This window comes from Leptonotus elevatus, chromosome 9 (genome assembly GCF_054856555.1).
Source record: "Leptonotus elevatus isolate MCC_2025b chromosome 9, RoL_Lele_1.0, whole genome shotgun sequence".
Classification (NCBI taxonomy): domain Eukaryota; kingdom Metazoa; phylum Chordata; class Actinopteri; order Syngnathiformes; family Syngnathidae; genus Leptonotus; species Leptonotus elevatus.
The window spans coordinates 13,711,557-13,735,181 of NC_141247.1; the positions used below are offsets into that span (position 1 = coordinate 13,711,557).

The window sequence follows — 23,625 nt, forward strand, 5'->3', positions numbered from 1 at the left end:
TAGTATGCCTAACTATAAATTGTTTCAGACACTAGAAAACCTTATCAAGATTTCATGAGCTGTATATGTGAGTTGAACAATGACACACTTAACCTAGCTAAAAAATGGGTTTAAGAGAAAGGGTCAATTCAGCCTTTAAATTATTGACTGTGTGATTGAGAGAGGGGAGGGGCTAAGCTGACAACTGAAAATTGACTTTGACAAGACAAAACTTGCAGGGTACAACATATAAGGCCCATATTGTTGTTTTTATTGTAAATACAGCGTTGATGTTTAGTAGGCTATACACAAAACCCTGAGTGTCTATTCAATATCTCTGCCCCTTACTAAGGTGTTGTGCAAGCATGTATACGGTCAGATGCATGCTTTTGAAATAACAATATTTGATAATTTAGAACAAATGTAACATGTTGACCAAATGATGTAGGCCTTAAACAAAGTAAGCTGTGATAATATTGTGGTGAGGCTGACTGATGTCAAGCAGGTGTGATATGAAGAACCATCCAATATCACATGATTTGAAAATGAATGCTTATACATGTGCAATGCCGCTAATGTATGGTCCTCACTTTTTCACATAAAATTAAATAAAACAAGATGGAACAGATTTCTATTTATTGAATTAATTGAGTGAAATTTACTCTGAGGATGGTTCTTTCAACAATACCAAAAAAATGATTGGACTGTCTCAAAATAATAATTTGAAAAAAATGATTAGTCATGAACTACTGTTTCTATGTTGACTCACGCTGATTTAAATTATCAATTATATATTAACTTACATTTCCTCACATATATTGTTTATTCATTAAATTACAATAATTTGACTTTTACACTACAAGAAAATACTTATAATCTTGATATGATCCTTTCAGCAGTTATGTGAATGCAATCCCCCCACTGAGAGCAATGACAGTTATCAAATACAAAGACGGCCAACAAATGGTAAATATTGACTCACCAAGGTTGACATCTGTGAGCAGTTTCCTGACATGTGCTTGTTGTCATGTGGCGTGTCAGCATCAGCTCCATCCACACTCACTAAACTTTGACTCATAGCTTGCATATTCTTCATGTCACTTTTTCTGGAGTCAGTGGTCCTGCACACCTCGTAATTGTACACGTGTGGGAGGGTCCCGGTTCCCAAAGTATCCGAGAACCGTGGCGGGTAATAAGGAATGACAGGCAGGTTGGAGTGGCACAGGACACGAGACTGTCTCCACCTGTACACTTTGACTGATATGATAAGCAGCAAGCAGGTGATGAAGAGGAAGGAGACCACAGCCAGCGCCAAGACTAAGTAAAAAGTCAGCTTGTCATTGTACTCCTTGTCGTGCATGCTAAAGTCAGTGAACTCTGACAGCACTTGAGGGAAGCTGTCCGCCACCGCCACGTTAACAATGACTGTAGCTGAACGAGAGGGCTGCCCGTTGTCCTCCACTACAACAGTCAGTCTTTGTTTGACAGCATCTTTATCAGTCACCTGCCGGACAGTTCTTATTTCTCCATTGTGGAGGCCCACTTCAAACAGCGCCCTGTCTGTGGCTTTGTGCACTTTATAGGAGAGCCAGGCGTTCTGCCCACAGTCCACATCCACGGCCACCACTTTAGTCACCAGATAGCCCACGTCTGCTGAACGAGGCACCATTTCAGCCAGCACCGAGCTGCCCGTCTGGACCGGGTACAGGACCTGAGGAGCGTTGTCATTCTGGTCCTGAATCACCATGTTGACGCTCACGTTGCTGCTGAGGGGAGGGGAGCCTCCATCTTGCGCTCTGACAATAAATATCAACTCTTTGATTTGCTCGTAGTCGTATGAGCGAACTGCACTAATAACTCCACTTTCCCCATTTACAGACACAAATTCAGAAATTGGACTTCCTCCGATTTCACTCTGCTCCAACATGTAAGAGACACGAGCGTTCTGGTTTTCATCCGGATCTTTGGCACTCACTCTTAGCACAGAAACACCTGGCGAGTTGTTTTCTGCTATGTTTGCGCTATAAAAGCTGACGGGAAACACAGGAGCATTGTCATTCACGTCTGAAACTTTCAAATTAAAAGTCATTTTTGTGGCGAGAGGAGGTGAACCAGCATCTGATGCAACAACTGTGATGTTATATTCTGGCGCACTTTCACGATCTAAATCAGCATCAGTCATTAATGCAAAATAATTTCTCACATTGGATTTTATCCTAAATGGAACGCGGCCTTCAATCGTGCACCTCACCTGACCATTTTCACCAGAATCCAAATCTTTCACATTAATGATACCAACAGTGGTACCAGCAGGGGAGTTTTCTGACACAGGACTAGTGAAAGACATAACATTTATTATTGGGCCATTATCATTTAAATCCACGACTTCTATTTCGACTTTTGTCGAGTCTGTTAGTGCACCTTGATCTTTAGCTTCAACCAGGAATTCAATCGTTTTGTATTTTTCATAATCAATTAGCTTTACTACAGATATACATCCTGTCACTTTGTCTATGTGAAACAAATCTGTTATTCCTGCTTTTGATTTTGAAAATGAGTACGTCACTTGTGCATTTGAACCACTATCAGCATCCGTGGCATTCACAGTCAGAACGTGGGTGCCTTTTGGGGCATTTTCAATTAATTTTGCTGTATACAAAGTTTGATTAAAGACGGGAGCGTTATCATTATTATCTTGAATGTTAATATCAATATTTACTGTACCTGATTTTTGTGGACTTCCACCATCCACGGCCACTAATTTTAAAGAGAGTCGTGGTTGTTTTTCTCTGTCTAACGCTTTCTGAAGCACCATTTCTGCATGTTTACTTTCTCCAGAACTGACTTGTTTTAAAACAAAATTATCACTCGGAGTCAAAATGTAGCGCTGCACACCGTTTTCACCCACATCGGCATCATATGCACTCTCCAAAATAAAACGGGAGCCAAGTGCAGCAGACTCACTTATTTTAAATTCTAACTGTCTATTTTCAAAGGCTGGGGCGTTGTCATTCACGTCCAACACTTCAATGGTCACGGGATGTAATTCCATGGGGTTTTCCAATAAAATCTCAAAGGTGAAGCTACATGGCGTCAGGTCTCCACACAGCTGCTCTCGATCTATCCTCTCATGGACAACCAGAAGCCCTTTGTCCGCCCTCAGCTCGGCATACTGGACGTTCTCTCCTGTCACGATGCGGGCCCGCCCAGAACGGAGTCTTTTCAGATCCAAACCGAGATCCTGGGCCACATTTCCGACGAGGGAGCCTTTTTTCATCTCCTCGGGGATTGAGTAGCGGATTTGTGCCTGCGTTCCGTTTAGAAAAAAACACCAAAAGACAAAGAGGCAGGCCGCACGCCGCCATATTCCTCCTCGGATCTGATGAATATCCATACACTCCATATGTAAAATAGTCATTTTCAAGAAAGTGAACCAATCAAAAAATTACGTTTAAAAAACAGGCGCAATTATTTTAGGGTTATTTAGCTCAACGGTCATACGTTGTTTACGCGAAGCTCTCCTGTGCCAAATGGCAGTGAGAGAGGAGGGAGCTGCACTGCATCACGCAGCAAGAAACATCCCAACATATCCAACATCCATTTCACATGTAACAGCGCCCCTTTGAGGAGCATATTTGAAATTGACTCCGTTAGACAAACATGTTCAACATAAAACCTCTTTAAATAGGCATACTGTATGTCTTTTTTAATAACCAGAGTAAAATATTTTTTAAATTGACAAAATAAAATTATATGAATACTATTTTTACTACTTAACGTTTTAACTTGCACAAACAGCGAATCATTGTTGTGGGAGTAGAAGTAATGCAAATTAGCAGTTGCATTTTAATTATTCAGTGTGAGTGCGTTTCAACAAATCCAATGGAAACTTTTCTTCAGCACCACGGACAGAGACACACCACCACATGGAGCTCACTGCTGATTTGAGATAGTGGGGGACTTTTTGTCTTATTTTGGTCAACCAACACGTTATCGGTATAGTCAAATCAGCTATTCATCCATTCCTAACATTCACTTTGATTACAGATTTGTTTCCCCCCTGCTGTTTAGTGAGAGAAGATTTACAGTGTGAATGTCAAGAATGAATGGTCTAAATACTTTAGTAGTCTGCATATTTTTGAAACGTCAGCCCCCCCCCCCCCCCCAATTAATCATGGAATGGCACTTATCTATAACTACATTGAAGCTTTGCACTGCATGCTTAATAATACATCTTGACTCTTTTGTTGGGAATAATATAATTTATGTAGGCTGTATCTCTCAACCTCACATTACAAAAGCTGTAAAATATAAGTACCTACATGATCACTTTCAAAGATGAAGTAGTGATATCACCTCTAGAAGAGAGAAATTGAGACAAAAGTACTCAAATATGCTCAATTCAATTAAAAATGTAATGATTTTCAAATGGAAGTAACAAATAACCAACATTACTCCATGCACGCACATCATCTTTTCTGATAAGCATGGCTATGATATAGGTGAAGTCTTATTTCAGAAATACTCAGGACACACTGAGATTAACAGGGAACATAAAGCCCAACAAGTCAATCTACTCTAAATACAACAATCTGGTAAAACAGAATAAAAACAAGAACGACAATTAACAAAAAACTCATTGGACCAAGGAAACAAGTGAGGGTCTAAAAAAGAACCACATAAAAGTATGTGTCCAAATTTATATTTATCTCTATTTCAATGTAAAAAAAAAAAAGAAGGGGAGAAAAACATAGAATTTTCACAAGTGGATAAACCCCCCCAAAAAACGAAATAAAAAAATGCAACAGTGATCCAATAAATTCATGCTCCACACTCTTTTCTAGCCTCCAATGTATACTTAGTCAATGGGAATTACTTCAAGACATCCTTTCACAAGCTATATGGACAGTGATTAGGCATGCACATATCCACCTTGAACCAGAAAACTGTGAGATTTATCAACTACAATAACAGATTTAAACATGTAAAAAAAATAAAAATTAAAAAATAAAAAATAAAAAATAAAAAATAAAAAACTTGACTCACCATGGTTGACATCTGTGAAAAATGTCCTGACATCTGCTTGTTGTCATGCGGCGTGTCAGCATCAGCTCCATCAACACTCACTAAACTTTGACTCATGGCTTGCATATTCTTTATGTCATTTTTTCTGGAGTCAGTGGTCCTGCACACCTCATAATTGTACACATGCGGGAGAGTCCCTGTCCCCAAAGTATCCGAGTATCGTGGCGGATAATACGGAATGACAGGCAGGTTGGAGTGGTACAGGACGCGAGACTGTCTCCACCTGTACACTTTGACTGATATGATAAGCAGCAAACAGGTGATGAAGAGGAAGGAGACCACAGCCAGCGCCAAGACTAAGTAAAAAGTCAGCTTGTCATTGTACTCCTTGTCGTGCATGCTAAAGTCAGTGAACTCTGACAGCACTTGAGGGAAGCTGTCCGCCACCGCCACGTTAACAATGACTGTCGCTGAACGAGAGGGCTGCCCGTTGTCCTCCACTACAACAGTCAGTCTTTGTTTGACAGCATCTTTATCAGTCACCTGCCGGACAGTTCTTATTTCTCCATTGTGGAGGCCCACTTCAAACAGCGCCCTGTCTGTGGCTTTGTGCACTTTATAGGAGAGCCAGGCGTTCTGCCCACAGTCCACATCCACGGCCACCACTTTAGTCACCAGATAGCCCACGTCTGCCGAACGAGGCACCATTTCAGCCAGCACCGAGCCGCCCGTCTGGACCGGGTACAGGATCTGAGGGACGTTGTCGTTCTGGTCCTGGATCACCATGCGAACGCTCACGTTGCTGCTGAGGGGAGGGGAGCCTCCATCTTGCGCTCTGACAATAAATATCAACTCTTTGATTTGCTCGTAGTCGTATGAGCGAACTGCACTAATAACTCCACTTTCCGCATTTACAGACACAAATTCACTCATTGGACTTCCTCCAATTTCACCCTGCTCCAACATGTAAGAGACACGAGCGTTCTGGTTTTCATCTGGATCTTTGGCACTCACTCTTAGCACAGAAACACCTGGCGAGTTGTTTTCTGCTATGTTTGCGCTATAAAAGCTGACCGGAAACACAGGAGCATTGTCATTCACGTCTGAAACTTTCAAATTAAAAGTCATTTTTGTGGCGAGAGGAGGTGAACCAGAATCTGATGCAACAACTGTGATATTATATTCTGACGCACTTTCACGATCTAAATCAGCATCAGTCATTAATGCAAAATAATTTCTCATATTGGATTTTATCCTAAATGGAACACGGCCTTCAATCGCGCACCTCACGTGCCCATTTTCACCAGAATCCAAATCTTTCACATTAATGATGCCAACAGTGGTACCAGTAGGGGAGTTTTCTGACACAGGACTAGTGAAAGACATAACATTTATTATTGGGCCATTATCATTTAAATCCATGACTTCTATTTCGACTTTTGTCGAGTCTGTTAGTGCACCTTGATCTTTAGCTTCAACCAGTAATTCAATCGTTTTGTATTTTTCATAATCAATTAGCTTTACTACAGATATAAATCCTGTCACTTTGTCTATGTGAAACAAATCTGTTATTTCTGCTTTTGATTTTGAAAAGGAGTACGTCACTTGTGCATTTGAACCACTATCAGCATCCGTGGCATTCACAGTCAGAACGTGGGTGCCTTTTGGGGCATTTTCAATTAATTTTGCTGTATACAAAGTTTGATTAAAGACGGGAGCGTTATCATTAATATCTTGAATGTTAATATTAATATTTACTGTACCTGATTTTTGTGGACTTCCACCATCCACGGCCACTAATTTTAGAGAGAGTCGCGGTTGTTTTTCTCTGTCTAATGCTTTCTGTAGCACCATTTCTGCATGTGTACTTTCTCCAGGACTGACTTGTTTTAAAACAAAATTATCACTCGGAGTCAAAATGTAGCGCTGCACACCGTTTTCACCCACATCGGCATCATATGCACTCTCCAAAATAAAACGGGAGCCAAGCGCAGCAGACTCACTTATTTCAAATTCTAAATGTCTATTTTCAAAGGTTGGGGCGTTGTCATTCACGTCCAACACTTCAATGGTCACGGGATGCAATTCCATGGGGTTTTCCAATACAATTTCAAAGGTGAAGCTACACGGCGTCAGGTCTCCACACAGCTGCTCTCGATCTATCCTCTCATGGACAACCAGAAGCCCTTTGTCCGCCCTCAGCTCGGCATACTGGACGTTCTCTCCTGTCACGATGCGGGCCCGCCCAGAACGGAGTCTTTTCAGATCCAAACCGAGATCCTGGGCCACATTTCCGACGAGGGAGCCTTTTTTCATCTCCTCGGGGATTGAATAGCGGATTTGTGCCTGCGTTCCGTTTAGAAAAAAACACCAAAAGACAAAGAGGCAGGCCGCACGCCGCCATATTCCTCCTCGGATCTGATGAATATCCATACACTCCATATGTAAAATAGTCTATTCCAAGAAAGTGAACCAATCAAAAAATGACTTTTAAAAACCAGGCGCAATTATTTTAGGGTTATTTAGCTCAACGGTCATACGTTGTTCACGCAAAGCTCTCCTGTGCCAAATGGCAATGAGAGAGGAGGGAGCTGCACTGCATCACGCAGAAAGAAACATCCCAACATATCCAACATCCATTTCAGATGTAACAGCGCCCCTTTGAGGAGGATATGTGAAATTGCCTTCGTTAGACAAAAATATTAAACATAAATTTGTTTTAAATAGGCATTTTGTGTCTTTTTTAATAACCAAAGTAAAATATTTTTTCAATTGACAAAATAATATTATATGAATACTATTTTTACTAGTTAAAGTTGTAACTTGCACAAACAGCTAAACATTGGGAGTAGAAGTAACACAAATTATGATTTGCATTAATTTTAATTATTCAGTGTGAGCGCGGTTTAACAAATCCAGTGGAAGCTGTCCTTCAGCACCACGGACAGAGACAAATCACCACAATGAGCACACTGCTCATTTTGGTCAACCGCTATGTTATAGGTAGATTGTCAAACGAACTATTCATCCATTCTTAATGGATGGATGGGTGAATAATCAAAAGTTCACATAGGCTAAATTCACTATTGATGGCTGCAACTTTTTCCCCCTGATGTTTAGTGAGATAATACTGATAGTGTGAACGCCAATAATAAATGGTATGAATACTTTAGTAGTCTGCATACTCTTAACCCCCCCCCCCCCCCCCCCCACACACACACACACATTTATTTATGTAATGGCACTTTCCTATACATTGACCCTTTTAACTGCTTAAAAAATGTGAAAATACATTTTAGCTCTGTTTTTGAATGTTGTGGAATAATGGATTGTAGGCTATACTCATAGTACAATAGCTGTAAAAATATAAGTAGGCTACATGATCACTATCAATGATGAAGTAGTGATATCACCTCTAGAACAGAGACAACTTCATGCTCAATTGAAGTGAAAGGGCAATTATTTCAAAATTTAAATAACAAATAACCAACAACATTTGCTCCATGAGAGACGTCATCTTTTCTGCCAAGGATGATTATAATATCGATAAAGGCTTATTTCAGAAATACTCAAAACACAATTTGATTAACAGGGAACATATAGCCTACTCTAATTTTCTCGTGAGCCAGAATAAAAACAAGAATGACAATTAACGACAAAGCTCATTTGACCAAGGAAAAAAGAGAGGGTCTATAAGAACCCCTTCAAAACATATTCAAATGTATATATATCTCTTTCAATGAAGAACAAACGCTGTACTACAAATTTCACAAGTGGATAAACTTTAAAAGATAAAAAAAACAAAAATTACGAGTGACCAAATAAGCTTATGCTCCACACTCTTATTTAGCCTCCAATGTATACTAAGTTCATGAATTGCTTCAAGACATCCTTGCAGCAGGATTGGGATGAGGCATGCACATATACACCCTGTACCCAAAAACCGGGAGACTAATCAACTACAATACCAAATTAAAACATGTGAAAAACTTGACTCACCATGGTTGACATCTGTGAAAAATGTCCTGACATCTGCTTGTTGTCATGCGGCGTGTCAACATCAGCTCCATCAACACTCACTAAACTTTGACTCATAGCTTGCATATTCTTCATTTCACTTTTTCTGGAGTCAGTGGTCCTGCACACCTCGTAATTGTACACGTGCGGGAGAGTCCCAGTTCCCAAAGTATCCGAGTACCGTGGCGGGTAATACGGAATGACAGGCAGGTTGGAGTGGTACAGGACGCGAGACTGTCTCCACCTGTACACTTTGACTGATATGATAAGCAGCAAGCAGGTGATGAAGAGGAAGGAGACCACAGCCAGCGCCAAGACTAAGTAAAAAGTCAGCTTGTCATTGTACTCCTTGTCATGCATGCTAAAGTCAGTAAACTCTGACAGCACTTGAGGGAAGCTGTCCGCTACCGCCACGTTAACGATGACTGTAGCTGAACGAGAGGGCTGCCCGTTGTCCTCCACTACAACAGTCAGTCTTTGTTTGACAGCATCTTTATCAGTCACTTGGCGGACAGTTCTTATTTCTCCATTGTGGAGGCCCACTTCAAACAGCGCCCTGTCTGTGGCCTTGTGCACTTTATAGGAGAGCCAGGCGTTCTGCCCACAGTCCACATCCACGGCCACCACTTTAGTTACCAGATAGCCCACGTCTGCCGAACGAGGCACCATTTCAGCCAGCACCGAGCCGCCCGTCTGGACCGGGTACAGGACCTGAGGGGCGTTGTCGTTCTGGTCCTGGATCACCATGTGAACTGTGGCCACAGAACTCAGTGGGGGGGATCCGGAGTCACGGGCAGTGACGTTAAAGTCAAAAGACTTGATTTGTTCATAATCAAATGATTTGACTGCATGGATGACACCATTCTCCGCATTTACTGAGACAAAAGAGGACACAGCTTCTCCATGAACTTTTTTCTCCTCCAGGAAGTAAGACACTCGAGCATTCTGGCCCCAGTCTGCATCACTCGCACTGACAGTAAACACGGACAAACCAGGAGAGTTGTTCTCTGGTACAATCTTACTGTATTCTGACTGATGGAATTTGGGCGGGTTGTCATTCACATCAGACAATTTAACGTTAATGTTTTTCATACTAGACAGAGGTGGAGAGCCTTGGTCAGTTGCTGTTATGGTGACATTATATTCACGGACACGTTCTCTGTCTAAGAAGTTTTCAGTTACTATGGTATAATATCCTGTTAATGAAGACTCAATTTTAAAAGGGACGTCATCATTAATGAAACACTTGACAACACCGTTTCCTTCAGAGTCTTTATCATTTACATTAAAAACAGTTACAGTTGTACCTGGGGGAGAATCCTCAGGTATGGATTGAGAAAATGACATAAGGTCTATTGTGGGGATATTGTCATTTTCATCAATTATGTTTACAATAACTTTACATGTATCTGTATAACCGCCATGATCACTAGCTTGGACCTTTATTTGAAAGTTCTTTGATTTTTCAAAATCTAATATTCCAGTAAGCTTTATTTCTCCTGTTTTAACATTTATATTAAAAAGCTGATTTTCCTCTTTGGTAATATGAGGAGTGGAGAAAGTGACGTCACCATAGAGGCTTGCATCAGCATCGTTTGCACTAACAGTGGTGATCAATGTTCCTTTAGGTGAATTTTCTGGCACGTCTACCTTATAAACAGGTTGAGTGCACACTGGTGCGTTATCGTTTGCATCCAGCACAGTGATTTGAATTCTCACTGTCCCTGATCTATGTGGCTCACCACCATCTAAAGCAATCAACATTAGTACGAGACTCTCCTCTTTCTCTCGGTCTAAGCTCTTTTGTAAAGTCATTTCTATAAAACGCTCACCGTCTGGTTGATTATGCATTTCCAATTTAAAATTATCTGACGGTTTAAGTGCATATTTCAGAATATCATTAATGCCAACATCAGCGTCGGCTGCATTCGCTACTGAAAAACGAGTTCCTATTGCAGCGTTTTCAATAATTTTCAAATTAATTTCAGACTGGGGGAAAGACGGACTGTTGTCATTAATGTCCACAACCTCCACTGTTACACGATAAAGCTGGATTGGATTTTCTAAAATGACGTCGAAAGTGAAGCTGCAGGGCGTCGTCTTTCCACAAAGCTCCTCTCGGTCGATGCGCTCTTTAATCACGAGTGTGCCTTTGTCTCGCTTTAAATCAACATACTGTCGATCTTCTTTTGTTATAATACGAGCTTTACCTGCCACGAGTCTGACCACGTCCAAGCCCAAATCTCTCGCAATATTTCCAACAAAAGAGCCTTCTGCCTGCTCCTCCGGTATGGAATAGCGAGCCTGTCCAGTCACGGAGCGCAGCTCACAGAGACAAAGAATGACAAACAGTGTGCGCCATTCGCTTCTGACGGCGCGCATCCACCTACAAGCCATCGTGAACCCCCCAAAAATAGTCAGAACACAGCTCTTCAAAGTAGAAATACCCCAAAATATCCACGGGAAAAGTTCCTTGTAAAATTGCAAGCATGCCGTTGTCTTTCTCGGCAGCGAAGCAATAAAAGGAGCCCATGCAAGAGGACTCCTGCACGGACTCGTTTCACTCTAATTCAATGACGTATCACCAGCGGCGCCCAGAGGATTTTCACATTAGTGCATGGCCGTTCATGCATCATTCAGACCATAAAAAAAAAAAAGCCTTGTAAATGCTGTATATATTACTACACGCATTAAAAATGATTACAATAACAGAATATTAATACAATTAAAGCATAAAATATCAGTTTTCAGATTTTCACAGGATCAATATCTTTAGGCTATAGCAAGGGTGGCCAAGTTCGGTCCTCGTGAGCCCCTATCCAGCCTGTTTTCCATGTCTCCCTCCTTCAGCGCAGCTGAATCTAATGATCAGCTCATCAGCAAGCTTTGCAGAAGGCTGTTAACGATCCTGATCATGAATCAGGTGTGTTAGTGGAGAGAAATAATGGAAAACAGGCTGGATAGTGGCTCTCGAGGACCGAATTTGGCCACCTCTGGGCTATAGGTATATGCACCTCTGATTCAATCTCTATTTTGTTTTCTTATACTTGTGAGGAGTAATGACAATAATATTAAATACGAATTACTTGAATTTAATGCCCTGTAGCCTATGTGACATAAATGTACGTAATGTAAAGCAATCTAAAATATAATCCAGTGTAAAACTAATCTAAAAGTTTACATATATTAGAAATTTCATTTACCGTGAGGATTGTTTGCAATAATTGGAATTAAAATGTCATGGAAATTAAATCAATTTGTCAATAAAAATAGCAATTAAGGTGACAATAATTAAATGTAAAAATATTCAGCCCATTTTTGTTTTTACAATTTAAAAACACTTTAATTTATATTTTTGTTTTTGGGTTATTCGTGATATGATTTTTTTTTTTGCATTAAAAGACTATAATTTAGTTTCTTCAAAAGGTTGCATCAAAGACAGTGTGAAAAATAAGTTATGCACAGGTTATCAGACACAAAACAAATAGAAGGGGCGGGGGGTGGCTTCGATTACACCATATTAGATGAATAATACTAAAATAAGATATACACAGCAAACAAAAACGGACTGCAATCCAAAAAAACAGACCTTAATTTGTGGCCACTGACTATTATTAACAGAGTGAGTTGCTGTCTGTGGTGCTGAAACTTCAGGAGTGGTTGAATGCATTTTGTATGGCTAAAACAGGAACATTGTAGACACATTGACAAAATTAAATAATAGGGAAGAAGCACACAAGCAACACCCTGGATTTGCCTCAATGGCTTATCACAAACTTGGCTAACATGAGTCTTTGAGTCTTCTAAAAGAAGAATTTGACTTTAAATTTGATTGCCTTCTCCACTGCAAGCATTCATGCCACTATATTGAGCTGGTCTATTACAACAAATTAACTCTATAGCGGTCTAAGATGGTCAAGTAAAGAAGTTCATATTGTTTGTGTGATTATGGTTAGTAGTTTATTGGGTAACTTGACAATTGTCCTAATTTAAAAAATAACACAACAGACACTATTACTGCCAGTTACAATTATTTTCATCTGATCCTCAACAACGTTATAAGTTGTTTATTAATATTAAAACCAATGATTTAATATTTTTAACACACAGTGATTTAGATATGTCTAAATTCAGTTTATTTACCATAGATGTCTTGAAACAAAATTAACAGGTTTTCACAACTGAACTATGATGCTCTGCACAAACTAAACTAACTAAACTTACTGAAACTTGAAAATAATGTAGTTTTTTCTGTGCTCCTCTCTCGGATTATTTCTGCCCTAAGAATGGAGTGATGATCCAACAAGCATGTTGGCATTAAAGATAGCAAAGTGAAAGACATTATCAGCATGTATACCGAAAAACACTTTACTTAAGTTTCGTCCGCAGCTAAAATGTATTTGGAATAAAAAGATTTGGAAGGACACTAAGAGTAAAGTTATGGTCCCCAACCAAAACATGCATGGTTGAAAATGAAAATGTATCAGTAAAAAAAGTTAGTATTATGAAAACAGGAAGTGGACATTCTCAAAAAGGAGGATTCAAAATGCACGCCTCATTGCAAAACCCAATTCCACACTTCCACAATATTTCTTCATGAACCTATTCTAATTATGCCTTTAACTTAATAGGATGGCAATTACTTCAACATCAACACCTGTAGCAACGATGCATAAAAAAGTAAATTATACCCAGAAAACTGTGACAGGATATTTACAAAAAGACAACAGCAACAACAGATAGAATGATGAAAGATTTCACTGAATCTGTGAAAAGTACCAATCACAAAACACATGAAAGTTTAGATTTTTTGTTTTAGTTGACTCACCAAAGTTGACATCTGTGAACACAGTCCTGACAACGGCTTGTTCTCTTGTGGCAAATCAGCATCAGCTCCATCCACACTCACTAAACTTTGACTCATGGCTTGCATATTCTTCATGTCACTTTTTCTGGAGTCGGTGGTCCTGCACACCTCGTAATTGTACACATGCGGGAGAGTCCCAGTTCCCAAAGTATCCGAGTACCGTGGCGGATAATACGGAATGACAGGCAGGTTGGAGTGGTACAGGACGCGAGATTGTCTCCACCTGTACACTTTGACTGATATGATAAGCAGCAAGCAGGTGATGAAGAGGAAGGAGACCACAGCCAGCGCCAAGACTAAGTAAAAAGTCAGCTTGTCATTGTACTCCTTGTCGTGCATGCTAAAGTCAGTGAACTCTGACAGCACTTGAGGGAAGCTGTCCGCCACCGCCACGTTAACAATGACTGTAGCTGAACGAGAGGGCTGCCCGTTGTCCTCCACTACAACAGTCAGTCTTTGTTTGACAGCATCTTTATCAGTCACCTGCCGGACAGTTCTTATTTCTCCATTGTGGAGGCCCACTTCAAACAGCGCCCTGTCTGTGGCTTTGTGCACTTTATAGGAGAGCCAGGCGTTCTGCCCACAGTCCACATCCACGGCCACCACTTTAGTCACCAGATAGCCCACGTCTGCCGAACGAGGCACCATTTCGGCCAGCACCGAGCTGCCCGTCTGGACCGGGTACAGGACCTGAGGGGCGTTGTCGTTCTGGTCCTGGATCACCATGTGAACTGTGGCCACAGAACTCAGTGGAGGGGATCCAGAATCACGGGCAGTGACATTAAAGTTAAATGACTTGATCTGTTCATAATCAAATGATTTGACTGCATGTATGACACCATTCTCTGCATTGACTGAGACAAAAGAGGACACAGCTACTCCATTAACTTCTTTCTCCTCCAGGAAATAAGAAATGCGAGCATTCTGGCCCCAGTCTGTATCACTTGCACTGACAGTAAACACGGAAAATCCAGGAGAGTTGTTTTCTGGTACAATCTTACTGTATTCTGACTGTTGGAATTTGGGTGGGTTGTCATTCACATCAGATATTTTAACATTAATGTTTTTACTACTCGACAGAGGTGGAGAGCCTTGATCAGTCACTGTTATGGTGACATTATACTCAGGAACAGTTTCTCTGTCTAAGAAGTTTTCAGTCACTATGGTGTAGTAACCTGTTAAAGAAGACTCAATTTTGAAAGGGACGTCATCGTTAATGGAACACGTGACAACACCGTTGCCCTCAGAGTCTTCATCATTCACGTTAAAAACAGCAACAGTTGTACCTGGAGGAGAATTCTCAGGTATGGATTGAGAAAATGACATGATTTCTATCATGGGGACATTGTCATTCTCATCAATTATGTTGATAAAAACTTTACATGTATCTGCAAATCCTCCATGGTCACTTGCCTGGACATTTATTTCGTAGCTCTTGGATTTCTCAAAATCTAATTTACTGCCAATTTTAATCTCTCCTGTTTTAACATTTACTTGAAAAATCTTCGCTTCCTCTTTTGTAATATGAGGAATAGAGTAAGTTACGTCACCATAGAGACCGGCATCAGCATCGTTTGCGTTAACAGTAGTGATCAATGTTCCTGCAGGTGAATTTTCTGGCACGTCTACCTTATAAACAGGTTGAGTGCACACTGGTGCGTTGTCGTTTGCATCCAGCACAATGATTTGAATTCTCACCGTCCCTGATCTATGTGGCTCACCACCATCTGAAGCAACCAGCATGAGTGTAAGACTCTCCTCTTTCTCTCGGTCTAAAGGCTTCTGCAAAACCATTTCGATAACTTTTCTTCCATTTTGTTGATTTTGTATTTCCAATTTAAAATCATTCAATGGTTTAAGAGTGTATCTCTGAATGTCATTAATAGCAACATCGGGGTCAGCTGCATTCGCTAAAGAGAAACGAGTTCCTACTGCAGCATTTTCAACAATTTTCAAATTAATTTCAGACTGAGGGAAGGACGGACCGTTGTCATTAATGTCCACGACCTCCACTGTTACATGATAAAGCTGGATAGGATTTTCCAAAATGACGTCGAAAGTGAAGCTGCAGGGCGTCGTCTTTCCACAAAGCTCCTCTCGGTCGATGCGCTCTTTAATCACAAGTGTGCCTTTGTCTCGCTTTAAATCCACATACTGTCGGCCTCCTTTGGTAATAATACGAGCTTTACCTGCCACGAGTCTGACCACGTCCAAGCCCAAATCTCTTGCAATATTTCCAACAAAAGAGCCTTCTGCCTGCTCCTCTGGTATGGAATAGCGAGCCTGTCCAGTCACGGAGCGCAGCTCACAGAGACAAAGAATGACAAACAGTGTGCGCCACCCGCCTCTGACAGCACGCATCCAGACAAAATCCATCGTGAACCCCAAAAAATATTCCAAGCGGTTGCCTTTAACATAAAAACAAGCGCTTTTCAAATTAGATGATCCACAAATAAACACGGTGATCTACGGACAATGTCGGCTAGTCCGTCGTCTTTCTTTCTGAACAACGAAGCTCGAAAAGGAGGCAAAGAGGAGGACTCGGTTTCACTCAATTCATTGACGTGTCACCAGCGGCGCCCAGAGCTTTTTCACAGTATTGCAACTTGACATTATTGGTGCTTATCAAAATGATATGGTATGACTATGAATATAAAGTGTGCTGGGGAAGTAAATACTTAAATTAAATGAATGAGGGAAAATAATTTCAACCAGTGGTGTAGCCTGTTAAAGTAAACTTTATTTTGTAAATTTTTCAGGACCAAAAGATTTTACTAATACAACTAAAAACAACGTTTTCACTTCATTTATTTATTTATTTTTCCAATGACTTATTTTAAAAACGGATACTTATCTGTAACATGTTTTCTATGCAGTTGTATTCAGTGTATAGCCTATTGATTATTGCAAACTATTTTCAAGTATGAATAATAGTGAATTTGCAGATATGGACAATTTTTCAATGAGTATTAAAATCAAGAAGAGACAACATGTAACAACATAACTGCAGTACATCATGGTATTAATTGCTTGACGAAATAAAGATAAGTACGACTGAGATGGGGGGCAAAAATGTATGCAGGGGGCAGATTCACAAATTTCAAACAGCTTTCGCACCAAGGACAACGACAACAAAAATCAATGGAAAAGTAATTATCCTGGAAAATGTCAGCATAGTTGACAGACATTTCACACTTAAAATTGCCCTAATCAACCCGCACCCCCCAACAAAGATTATGCAATTTAGCTTTTATGTTGCTAATTAAAGCAGACATTACACGTTTAATTTAAAAAAATAAAATACACAGTTAAATAACCACGTTTTCAGAAACTTTTTTTTTTTACAAATTCTAGAATGACTGACAAATATGTTGACCTTTTTCCAGGTTTCCATTTCTCAACATGAGTCCAAACGCTATCTGAAAAATTCTGATTCCAAGAAGAGAAAACAGTTAAACATTTCACTCACCAAGGTTGACATCTGTGAAAATTCTCCTGACATCTGCTTGTTGTCATGTGGCGTGTCAGCATCAGCTCCATCCACACTCACTAAGCTTTGACTCATGGCTTGCATATTCTTCGTGTCACTTTTTCTGGAGTCAGTGGTCCTGCACACCTCGTAATTGTACACGTGCGGGAGAGTCCCAGTCCCCAAAGTATCCGAGTACCTTGGCGGATAATACGGAATGACAGGCAGGTTGGAGTGGTACAGGACGCGAGACTGTCTCCACCTGTACACTTTGACTGATATGATAAGCAGCAAGCAGGTGATGAAGAGGAAGGAGACTACAGCCAGCGCCAGGACTAAGTAAAAAGTCAGCTTGTCATTGTACTCCTTGTCGTGCATGCTAAAGTCAGTGAACTCTGACAGCACTTGAGGGAAGCTGTCCGCCACCGCCACGTTAACAATGACTGTAGCTGAACGAGAGGGCTGCCCGTTGTCCTCCACTACAACAGTCAGTCTTTGTTTGACAGCATCTTTATCAGTCACTTGGCGGACAGTTCTTATTTCTCCATTGTGGAGGCCCACTTCAAACAGCGCCCTGTCTGTGGCTTTGTGCACTTTATAGGAGAGCCAGGCGTTCTGCCCACAGTCCACATCCACGGCCACCACTTTAGTCACCAGATAGCCCACGTCTGCCGAACGAGGCACCATTTCGGCCAGCACCGAGCCGCCCGTCTGGACCGGGTACAGGACCTGAGGGGCGTTATCGTTCTGGTCCTGGATCACCATGTGAACTGTGGCCACAGAACTCAGTGGGGGGGATCCGGAGTCACGGGCAGTGACGTTAAAGTCAAAAGACTTGATTTGTTCATAATCAAATGATTTGACTGCATGGATGACACCATTTTCCGCATTGACTGAGACAAAAGAGGACACAGCTACTCCATGAATTTCTTTCTCCTCCAGGAAGTAAGACACTCGAGCATTCTGGCCCCAGTCTGCATCACTAGCACTGACAGTAAACACGGAAAATCCAGGAGAGTTGTTTTCTGGTACAATCTTACTGTATTCTGACTTTTGGAATTTGGGTGGGTTGTCATTCACATCAGATATTTTAACATTAATGTTTTTATTACTAGACAGAGGTGGTGAGCCTTGATCAGTCACTGTTATGGTGATATTATATTCAGGGACACCTTCTCTATCTAAGAAGTTTTCAGTCACTATGGTGTAGTAACCTGTTAATGAAGACTCAATTTTAAAAGGGACGTCATCGCTAATGGAACACTTGACAACACCGTTGCCCTCAGAGTCGTCATCATTCACGTTAATAACAGCCACAGTTGTACCTGGGGGAGAATCCTCAGGTATGGATTGAGAAAATGACATAAGGTCTATTGTGGGGATATTATCATTTTCATCAATTATGTTTACAATAACTTTACATGTATCTGTATATCCTCCATGATCTCTAGCCTGAATGTTTAACTGATAACTCCTCGATTCCTCAAAATTTAATTTACCAGCAACTTTAATCTCCCCTGTTTTAACATTTAAATCAAATAGCTGTTCTATTTCTTTGGAAGAACGAGTGGAATATGTAACGTCACCATAGAGGCCTGCATCAGCATCGTTTGCGCTAACAGTGGTGATCAATGTTCCTGCAGGTGAATTTTCTGGCACGTCTACCTTATAAACAGGTTGAGTGCACACTGGTGCGTTATCGTTTGCATCCAGCACAGTGATTTGAATTCTTACCGTCCCTGATCTATGTGGCTCACCACCATCTGAAGCAACCAGCATGAGTGTGAGACTCTCCTCTTTCTCTCGGTCTAAGGGCTTCTGTAAAGCTATTTCAATGAATTTTGCTCCATCTGACTGGCTTTGTATTTCCAATTTAAAATTATCTGATGGTTTAAGAATGTATTTTAGTACATCATTAATTCCAACATCAGGGTCATCCGCACTTTCGAGTGAGAAACGAGTTCCCACTGCAGCATTTTCAACGATTTTCAAATTAATTTCAGACTGGGGGAAAGACGGACTGTTGTCATTAATGTCCACAACCTCCACTGTTACACGATAAAGCTGGATTGGATTTTCTAAAATGACGTCGAAACTGAAGCTGCAGGGCGTCGTCTTTCGACAAAGCTCCTCTCGGTCGATGCGCTCTTTAATCACAAGTGTGCCTTTGTCTCGCTTTAAATCAACATACTGTCGGCCTCCTTTGGTAATAATACGAGCTTTACCTGCCACGAGTCTGCCCACTTCCAAGCCCAAATCTCTCGCAATATTTCCAACAAAAGAGCCTTCTGCCTGCTCCTCCGGTATGGAATAGCGAGCCTGTCCAGTCACGGAGCGCAGCTCACAGAGACAAAGAATGACAATCAGTGTGCGCCACCCGCCTCTGACAGCACGCATCCAGACAAAATCCATCGTGAACCACAAAAAATATTCCAAGCGGTTACCTTTAACATAAAAACAAGCACTCTTCAAATTAGATAATCCACAAATAAACACGATGATCCATGGAAAACATCTCTCTTCAAATGGCAGCCAGTCCGTCGTCTTTCTGAGCAACGAAGCTCGAAAAGGAGCCAAAGAGGAGAACTCCTGCACGGACTCAAATTGAATGACGTGTCACCAGCGGCGCTCAGAGCATATTTACAGTAGTGCAACTTGCCATTATTGTTGCTTATCATAAATTATATGACATGAATACAACGCCTGCGTTTGGTAATAAATATGAAAACAAATGCATGAGGTTAAAGAACGTCTATACTATAGTGTAATAATGTAATTTATTTTTGTAAACATTTCAGGACCAACAGCGACTGACTAATAGGAGTATGCTAACACAAAGTTATCTTCTTCTTTTTTTTTTTAAAGAATATTACACATTTGTATTATCTTTATGTTTCATTTTAAATCAAGTTACTGATTATTGTAGACTTTTTCGAATATGAAAAACAGTACTGTGATTGCAGGGATGTTCAACAATTCATTTTGGATGATTATTAAAACTATAAGAAAAAATTATCACATTGATGTTCAACAAATAATTTGGATTGAGTATTAAAACTAACAAGAGACGATATGTAATGACATAACAACTGATGTGGACTTGTTGGATGTACTAATGATATTAAGTGCTTAATGAAACGCAGTAAAGACAAGTTCCCAATAGGTGAAAAAACTGATAAAGCATTAATACTGTAACAATTTATCGCAGTGGATGAATTAACTTCCAATTGCTTCAGCACCATAGACAGCGACAACAAATTTCAATCGAAAACGAATCATCACGGAAAAGGTCAGCTATTTTGCCACGTGTCCTACCCAAGCCTCCCTCCAACCAACCCCACAAAGAAAAATAAATACACATTGTTGACTATATTTATCTGTTCTTTATGTAAAAAAAAAAATCACAAGCTTAAAAACATTAAAACAAATCTGCTTTTACGTTTTCAAATTATAAATAACTGACAAAAATGTTGACCTTTTATATATTTCCGAAGATGAGGCCAAACGCTAAACAAAATATCGGATGCTAAGAATAGAAAACAGTGAAACATTTCACTCACCAAGGTTGACATCAGTGAAAAGTCTCCTGACATCTGCTTGTTGTCATGCGGCGTGTCAGCATCAGCTCCATCCACACTCACTAAACTTTGACTCATGGCTTGCATATTTTTCATGTCACTTTTTCTGGAGTCAGTGGTCCTGCACACCTCGTAATTGTACACATGCGGGAGAGTCCCTGTCCCCAAAGTATCCGAGTACCGCGGCGGATAATACGGAATGACAGGCAGGTTGGAGTGGTACAGGACGCGAGACTGTCTCCACCTGTACACTTTGACTGATATGATAAGCAGCAAGCAGGTGATGAAGAGGAAGGAGACCACAGCCAGCGCCAAGACTAAGTAAAAAGTCAGCTTGTCATTGTACTCCTTGTCGTGCATGCTAAAGTCAGTGAACTCTGACAGCACTTGAGGGAAGCTGTCCGCCACCGCCACGTTAACAATGACTGTAGCTGAACGAGAGGGCTGCCCGTTGTCCTGCACTACAACATTTAGTCTTTGTTTGACAGCATCTTTATCAGTCACTTGGCGGACAGTTCTTATTTCTCCATTGTGGAGGCCCACTTCAAACAGCGCCCTGTCTGTGGCTTTGTGCACTTTATAGGAGAGCCAGGCGTTCTGCCCACAGTCCACATCCACGGCCACCACTTTAGTCACCAGATAGCCCACGTCTGCTGAACGAGGCACCATTTCGGCCAGCACCGAGCCGCCCGTCTGGACCGGGTACAGGACTTGTGGGGCGTTGTCGTTCTGGTCCTGGATCACAATGCGAATTGTGGCCACAGAACTTAGTGGAGGGGATCCGGAGTCACGGGCAGTGATGTTAAATTCAAAGGACTTGATTTGTTCATAATCGAATGATTTAGCTGCATGGATGACACCATTCTCCGCATTTACTGAGACAAAAGAAGCCACAGCTACTCCATGAACTTCTTTCTCCTCCAGGAAGTAAGACACTCGAGCATTCTGGCCCCAGTCTGCATCACTAGCACTGACAGTAAACACGGACAAACCAGGGGAGTTGTTCTCTGGTACAATCTTACTGTATTCTGACTGTTGGAATTTGGGTGGGTTGTCATTCACATCAGATATTTTAACATTGATGTTTTTACTACTAAACAGAGGTGGAGAGCCTTGGTCAGTCACTGTTATGGTGACATTATACTCAGGGACACTTTCTCTGTCTAAGAAGTTTTCAGTCACTATGGTGTAATATCCTGTTAAGGAAGACTCAATTTTAAAAGGGACATCATCATTGATGAAACACTTGACAACACCGTTGCCCTCAGAGTCTTCATCATTCACGTTAATAACAGCCACAGTTGTACCTGGGGGAGAATCCTCAGGTATGGATTGAGAAAATGACATCAGTTCTATAGTGGGAACATTATCATTCTCATCAAGTATGTTAATAATAACTTTGCACGTATCTGTATAGCCTCCGTTATCACTAGCATGGACGTTTAATACATAGCTCTTCGATTTTTCAAAATCCAGTTTACCAATAGTTTTTATTTCTCCTGTTAGAACATTAATTTCAAACATGTTCTCCGCCTCGTCAGTAATATGAGGAGTAGAATATGTGACATCACCATTAACACCTGAATCAGCGTCACTTGCACTAACAGTTGTGATCAGTGTTCCTTTAGCTGAATTTTCTGGCACATCTACCTTATAAACAGGTTGCGTGCACACTGGCGCGTTATCGTTTGAATCCAGCACGGTGATTTGAATTCTCACCGTACCTGATCTATGTGGCTCACCACCATCTGTAGCAATCAACATGAGTGTGATGATCTCCTCATTCTCTCGGTCTAAAGGTTTCTGCAAAACCATTTCAATAACCTTTCCTCCATTTTGTTGATTTTGGATTTCCAATTGAAATTTATCTGATAGTTTAAGTGCATATTTCTGAATATCATTAATGCCAACATCAGAGTCAGCTGCATACGCTAGAGAGAAACGAGTGCCCGGTGTGACACTTTCAGCGATTTTCATCTTGATTTCAGGCTTTGGGAAGGACGGACTGTTGTCATTAATGTCCACAACCTCCACTGTTACACGATAAAGCTGGATTGGATTTTCCAAAATGACGTCGAAAGTGAAGCTGCAGGGCGTCGTCTTTCCACAAAGCTCCTCTCGGTCGATGCGCTCTTTAATCACAAGTGTGCCTTTGTCTCGCTTTAAATCAACATACTGTCGGCCTCCTTTGGTAATAATACGAGCTTTACCTGCCATGAGTCTGCCCACGTCCAAGCCCAAATCTCTCGCAATATTTCCAACAAAAGAGCCTTCTGCTTGCTCCTCCGGTATGGAATAGCGAGCCTGTCCAGTCACGGAGCGCAGCTCACAGAGACAAAGAATGGCAAACAGTGTGCGCCATCCACCTCTGACGGCGCGCATCCACATACAATCCATCTTGAATCCAAATATAACGAGCAGATTCCTTTAAAATAAAACAAGCGCTCTTCAAATTAGATGATCCAAATAAACACAATAATCCACGGTAAACGTCTCTCTTCAAATGGCGAGCAGTCCGTCGTGTTTCTCGGCAGAGAAGCTCTAAAAGGAACCCAAGAGTAGGAGGACTGCACGCACTCGTTTCACTCTAATTCAATGACGTGTCACCAGCGGCGCCCAGAGGATTGTCACAGTAGTGCAACTCGACATTAGGCCTATTGGTGCTTGTCAAATATGATAGGGTTATGAAT

The 23,625-nt window shown here is 41.1% G+C and overlaps 1 protein-coding gene and 1 pseudogene across 35 annotated transcripts in view; both read right to left on the reverse strand.

Moving 5' to 3' along the window:
* The window catches only part of LOC147168452 (protocadherin gamma-A11-like), a 284,949-nt gene that overhangs the window by 133,321 nt on the left and 128,003 nt on the right, over positions 1 to 23,625 (reverse strand). The window contains exon 1 of one of the 34 annotated variants that reach the window (XM_086084311.1): positions 20,918 to 23,493. The exons of 28 other annotated variants lie outside the window; for them this stretch is intronic. In XM_086084311.1, coding sequence (XP_085940437.1) covers positions 20,918 to 23,332 — 2,415 coding nt within the window. In that variant the 5' untranslated portion in view covers positions 23,333 to 23,493. Of the gene's footprint in view, positions 1 to 961; positions 3,523 to 13,849; positions 16,415 to 20,917; positions 23,494 to 23,625 lie in introns of those variants that run through there. 5 more of the 34 variants (XM_086084334.1, XM_086084310.1, XM_086084333.1 and 2 more) reach the window with 5 other exon arrangements.
* The window catches only part of LOC147168456 (protocadherin gamma-A11-like), a 164,900-nt pseudogene that overhangs the window by 82,822 nt on the left and 58,453 nt on the right, over positions 1 to 23,625 (reverse strand). The gene's annotated exons all lie outside the window — the stretch shown is intronic.